The sequence below is a fragment of the Antrostomus carolinensis genome, unplaced genomic scaffold (genome assembly GCF_000700745.2).
Source record: "Antrostomus carolinensis isolate BGI_N321 unplaced genomic scaffold, ASM70074v2 scaffold10930, whole genome shotgun sequence".
Lineage (NCBI taxonomy): Eukaryota > Metazoa > Chordata > Aves > Caprimulgiformes > Caprimulgidae > Antrostomus > Antrostomus carolinensis.
Genome location: NW_010289110.1, coordinates 89,398 through 95,540, shown reverse-complemented (window position 1 = coordinate 95,540; position 6,143 = coordinate 89,398). Strand labels below are relative to the sequence as shown.

The 6,143-nt window shown below is 43.1% G+C and overlaps 1 protein-coding gene across 1 annotated transcript in view; it reads left to right on the top strand.

The window, feature by feature from the left end:
• The first annotated feature begins 2,937 nt into the window (after positions 1 to 2,937).
• The window catches only part of LOC104525775 (acyl-CoA (8-3)-desaturase), a 7,463-nt gene continuing 4,257 nt past the window's right edge, over positions 2,938 to 6,143 (top strand). Inside the window, exons 1-4 of the mRNA XM_029085201.1 lie at positions 2,938 to 3,042; positions 3,348 to 3,545; positions 4,569 to 4,670; positions 4,841 to 4,969. Of these exons, the coding sequence (XP_028941034.1) occupies positions 2,980 to 3,042; positions 3,348 to 3,545; positions 4,569 to 4,670; positions 4,841 to 4,969 (492 nt within the window). The 5' untranslated portion in view covers positions 2,938 to 2,979. The remainder of the gene's footprint in view (positions 3,043 to 3,347; positions 3,546 to 4,568; positions 4,671 to 4,840; positions 4,970 to 6,143) is intronic.

Sequence of the window (6,143 nt, the reverse complement as noted above, 5' to 3'; positions counted from 1 at the left end):
GGGGGGGATGGAAGAGGGGTGCTGGGGTAGCAAGTGAGCTGCTTCTGGGTCCTGGGTGGTTGTTTTTCCAAGATAACATTTTAAAAAGAAGTAATTAAAATGTGCGTGAATAGGGTGTCCTCAACCGGGCGGAAATCTGGGGGAAAACCCAATAAATTTTGCACACGTACAATAAATAAGAGTATTTTGGGTTAACACATGTCTGACCAGAGGCCAGAAACACGCGAGGTGCTGGTGGTGACACTGCTTTGTGCACAGATAGACTCCACGGTTGGACTTGCTGATTTTAAAGGTCTTTTCCAAACCTTAACGATTCTGTGATTATTATTATTTTTTTTTTTTACAAGTATGTGAATGCATTCAACCTCCTCTAACTTTAAAAAAAACCCCAGCACAATGTTTCCAAGAGATGGCACTAGTGCAAAATATTGCCAAAAGTCATATTTCAGTCTTTTTTTTTTTTTTTAAATCATTCATGTCTGACTCCTCGTGACTCTTGCAGAGCGGAGTGAATGTTGTTTAGCAGGATGTGGGGTCATTTTAGTGCATTTCCTTCCTCTGTCTTATGTCTTTCATGAAAGAAAATGCGTTTCTCCAAATCACAGAATCACCCAGAATTACCTGGACTGGAAAAGCCCTTTGAGATCATTGAGTCCAACCATGAACCCAACACTGACCAGTCCCCTATGACTAACCCATGTCCCTCAGCACTGTGTCTACACGACTCTTCAATCCCTCCAGGGATGGGGACTCCACCACTGCCCTGGGCAACCCCTTCCAATGCCTCAGAACCCTTTCAGCAAAGAAATTCTTCCTCACATCCCATCTCAACTGCCCTTGGTGCAAATGTGTAAGTATTTAGACCCAAGGGCAAGTATGGGATGTTGAAGCTACTTCAGGAGTGTTTTTGATGGACTATGTCTCAGTCCAGTTTTCCAGCAGAAAGGATGAAACTTGAAATCCAGTGCTTTCCCTTCATCCCATGCTTATAATTTAAAGCTGAAGACAACGTGTGAATTTGCACGTGGATCGTGAGGTCAGGGTGCACACACATGCTTTTTGGAAGCCCTGTTGATGTTGTGTGATCTGAAATGAGTCGGTCAGAGCGACCAGCACATAGAGCTGAACACAGTTGGATAGTCAGATTGCAGCCAACTGCATTCTTTTAAGCGTTATCATCTGTGTCACTGCTGGGTGCAACTGAATTGCTGACTGCTCAGGAACCTGAGCCAAGTAAATTCCAATTTTTTTCTAATAGTTTTGTCCTGGATATATACAGATTCAGGCTCCTCAAAAACAGGGAAACTGGAAAGTAAAGAAAGAACACTTTTAGTTTGCAGAATGCCACTAGAGCATTCTGATTTTTAGAAGGTGCAACCAGTGGTCCCTTAACCACCCACAGGGATTTGCACTGCCAGGTTTTACAGCCTCGATGCAAAGGATTGGTCTAAACGTGTGGTACGTCCTGGATATATACAGATTCAGGCTCCTCAAAAACAGGGAAACTGGAAAGTAAAGAAAGAACACTTTTAGTTTGCAGAATGCCACTAGAGCATTCTGATTTTTAGAAGGTGCAACCAGTGGTCCCTTAACCACCCACAGGGATTTGCACTGCCAGGTTTTACAGCCTCGATGCAAAGGATTGGTCTAAACGTGTGGTACCATCCTCCTCTGATCTGCCCACATCCTCCTCCTCATATATTTTTCCTCTTCCAATGGGAAAAGGCAAATCTACATTCCCCTTTTTTTTTCCCTCCTTTATTCACATAAGCCTGGGCAGAGAGGATGTTACATCTGAAGTACAACAGGGCTGACCCAGAGCTGGCGACATCAACCAGTTATTTTAACCCCTTTCTTGACTAGAGACCTTTTAAAAGGATAATTTATTTTAAAAGCATGCAATGATGAACTAGTAATTAGAGAGCTGAACAGCACATGGTGCAGGAAGCTTCCAAACTGATACATAGTGGGCAAATATGAGCTGAGAAAAGAAAAAAAAAACATCCTTGGGTTGAGGGAGATTGTGAAATAGATGCTAATTTGGGCACAGGGAGAGAAATATGCACAATGGGAGATCTGCAGTAGGAAGTAGATGTCAAACTGCCTTTGTAATCTAATTATAGTGATAGAATCTGGAGTGATAACAATCACTAGTGATTTTTTTTCACCTGGCTGCCTAGTTGCCATGGAGATTGTCATTCCATTTAGATGATAAAAGCAACTGGTTTCCTTAACAGGGATTTTGTGAATGGTAAGGAGGAGAAAAAAAAAAAAAAGGCCTTTTTGTGGCACTCTTCAGAAATATGGAGGGGAACTAAATGGGGAACAGGAGGCAGGTAGCAAGAGAACAAAACTATTCTGGGAAGATGTGGCAGGGTGAGCACTGGGGATTGTCAAGGAAGCATGTTTGGAACAATGTGGGGCTTCTGAGAGATTGGTGTGGGTCACCAGAAGCTGCCATCACCTGACTGTGTCCTGCTTTTGTCCCATTATTTCTCCCAGTTCACGTAGCTGATTCAGTTTTTGTGCCCTTCTCCTTAGTGAGACTTTCATTGCAGAATATGGGGCCTGAGGAGAAATAAGATGGAAGGTAAAGACAGAATAGAGACAGAGGAGTATACGGTTGGGATGATGTATCTTCATACTCAACAGGATATGAAATTATCAGATTCAGAGGTAACAGGGGAGTGAACCCATATTTCTTGATGACCTGCACTTAGCAGCATCCACATAGAAAATGTTACACAGAATTTGGCTTCAAATGATCATTTATGGTGTGAAAGCAGTAAGATTTGTGGCAGCAAATCTAGTTCAGCCAGTTCCATTAGTTGGGTTGCTTTATGCTGGGTCCAGGATATCATGAAATATATTTCTTCTTCTGCTACCTGAACTGTTATTTTTCTTCCTCCTGTTCTTACATCTGTATTTCAGGATCCTTTCACAGCATTTCATCTTGACAAGACACTAGTAAGAAAGTACATGAGCCCACTCTTGATTGGGGAATTGGCACCAGATCAACCCAGCTTTGAGCCCAGCAAGAATGTAAGTATCTCAAAAACTTGGTTTTTGGGTTGAAATTGTGGTAGTTAACTTCTCTTCCTGGCAGCCAGAATTCCCTGTACATAGAATTATAGTATCTCCTGGTATCACTGTGTTGGGTCTGAAGCTTGCCCTTCACTTCATGTCATTATTAGTAGTCTTGGTGAAGATTTATCTCCAGGTGACCCTCAGCTTTTCCCCATTACCACGATAGCTCCTTGAGAGGGGAAAATGAGCTCTTTTTTGAGCTCTTTTTTGAGTTCCTGAGGCATTTTCAGACCAGCAGATACTCTTGGGTCTCCTCACAGAAAAAACTGGTAGAAGATTTCCGTGAACTCCGTGCAACCGTCGAGAAGATGGGGCTTCTCAACCCCAACCATGTCTTTTTCATCCTGTATCTCTGTCACATCTTGGTGTTGGATGTCGCAGCTTGGCTCACCATCTGGTATTTTGGAGCATCCACAGTGCCTTTCCTCTGCTCTGCAGTGCTTCTAGGCACTGTCCAGGTAAGCAGCTGGGCAAAAAGAAACCCCAGAAACACCAAAACCCAACCCTTTGAGACTTAGGTGCTCATTGACATAAGCACAGGAGAAATCTTATCTTCAGGTACTTCCTAAAATTCTGCTTCTCCCTGGGTTCCACCAAAGGGGCAAAATTACAGTGCCATGACATGCTGCTTTGGTAGAGCAGGCTTTGCCTTGCTTTTTCCTTCCCATCGTTTGTCAAAGTCCTCCTTATTCCCTTCCTCCTTCATACAATGAAAGCCACGCTACGCGCCTGAGGTCCCTTGTGCCAGAACTCCAAGGCATTGTGCAGGGGCCAAGCCACCGTGTTCCCATGGGAACTTCCAGTGAGTTAGAGGAGAGGGCAGAGCAGCTCTCAAAGCCCCAGCTATTTCTCCTGTGGCCAGCTGATCCCCTTGGAATTACAAGTACTCGGAGGAGGCAGCAGCAAGCTGTTCCTTAAAGGAGACTTTGTTGCCGATTCAGTGGAGTTTTGTGAGAGAATAAATGCTGTTTCTGAGCTCTCTGACTTTTTTTTTTTTTACAATTTTTTCCTTCCTCATTGAAAAAAAAAAACCAACTGTCTGGGACTAAAAGTCATTAGGCAAAGTCTGGACTGCAGTGCTATATATAATGAAAAATAAGTGTTTGGACTGGGTCTTAGTAGTGGAAATCATAGAATCATAGAATGGTTTGGATTGGAAGGGACTTTAAAGCTCATCCAGTTCCAGCCCCCCTGCCAGCAGCAGGGACACCTTCCACTAGACCAGGTTGCTCAAAGCCTCATCCAGCCTGGCCTTAAACACTTCCAGGGAGGAGGCATCTACAACTTCCTTGGGCAACCTGTTCCAGTGTCTGACCACCCTCACAGTAAATGCTCTCACTCTCTGGGATTATGTTGTGAGGAGCGTGGGAGTGGGAGCAGAGAAAGCCCTTTTCTGATGCAGAGACTCCTGACTTCTTTTTCCCCAGCAGCACTGGTTTCTTGTTGGTTTGTTTTTTGTTTTTTTCCTTTTTTAATTCCAGGCCCAGGCTGGTTGGCTCCAGCATGATTTTGGACATCTTTCAGTCTTTAGCAAGTCCAGATGGAACCACTGGGTGCACAAGTTCGTGATCGGCCATCTGAAGGTGGGCACTGAGCGCTGAGAGGGACTGCTAGAGCCTCACCTGGGATGCTCTGCAGTCAAAACCAATCTCAGTAGAAGAAGAAAGCAAATATAAGAAACTACTGGGGAGGGAGGACCAAGGGCAGAAGATACAACTTCTTGACGACACTCTCTTCTCATCCCTTCCTGCAGGGAGCACCAGCCAGCTGGTGGAATCACCTCCACTTCCAACACCACGCTAAACCCAACTGCTTCCGAAAGGATCCCGACGTTAACATGCACCCTTTGTTTTTTGCTTTGGGAAAAACACTCTCTGTAGAGGTGAGACCTGAAGGCTGGGAGGTTACAGCATTAGGATTCAAATTTGGAAAGCTGCAGAGAGCTTGGAGACTGGTGACCAGTTGGTTTGGTCAATGAGCTGTCTCTGTAATTCAGGAATTTAGCAAAGGTGCAGCTTGGCATTAATGATCTTTGGAGAACAAGAAGAGAAAGGATCCTGATGTGTCACTGGCTTCCACATACTTAATGTTGCAACCATTTTTTATGGATTTTGCCCTAATAGAATCTTGCTGTGGGTTGAAATTTTCCAGATTTATTTTGAAGGTTTAAACAAAACCACCAAAACGGCTTCTATAAAATGAGAAGTACATCCAGGAAATAATTCGAGTTGACCTGCTAGCTTGTGTAGTGCTACTTTGCCTTCCACTTAAATCCTTAATATTCCTTAGTAATACCTGAGATTTTTCTTAAAATTTCAATAGATGCTATTTTGCTATGTTTTAAAATAAGAATGAAATATTTGTCACAATTACAAGTTCATATTTCTCTGGGAGACTTGCAGTTGTATGAAGATATGATCACAAGTTCTCTTTACCAAGATCAGCTTTGACAAACTGTAGTGTTTTGGGAAACGAAGCAGCAGATGACAAACAAGGACTATTTGGAACTTTTACAATTACCAATCAAAGAATCTATTTTATTGCTCTCAGTCTGACTGTGTGTGTCAGACTGGGTCCCATCTGGAGTCCAACTTTATTTCTGGTACAAGTCTAAAATTAATTGAATTACTTCAGCATTTGCCAGTCCTTTAAAAACATAATTATATAAATTCATGGTGTCATTTGACTTAAATGCTCTGATTTGCGTGGAAATGAAGGGAGGGCTGGTATTTGGAATTGGTTTGGACATGTAAGGGATATAATGGAGTTCCTCAAGGAAGTCAGTGACGTTATTTGTTACGTTTATACAGTGAACTCTGAAAATTAGTAGTCTCAGAGGGAGGATAATCTGTTCACTCCAGTTCCTGTGGGCACAGTTCAGTGTCTAGATGCTCATTTCTCTGCTTTGGAGACAATCACAAGTAGGTGGGAGTTCTACACACAGTCGTCTTTGTTCATGTTAACTTAGATTTTCATGTTTTTCTGAAGCTCTGTCTTGCAGCACTGTTCTCTGTGCCTCATGTGGTTTTTGGTTTAAGCAACTGTGCCCTCTGTAG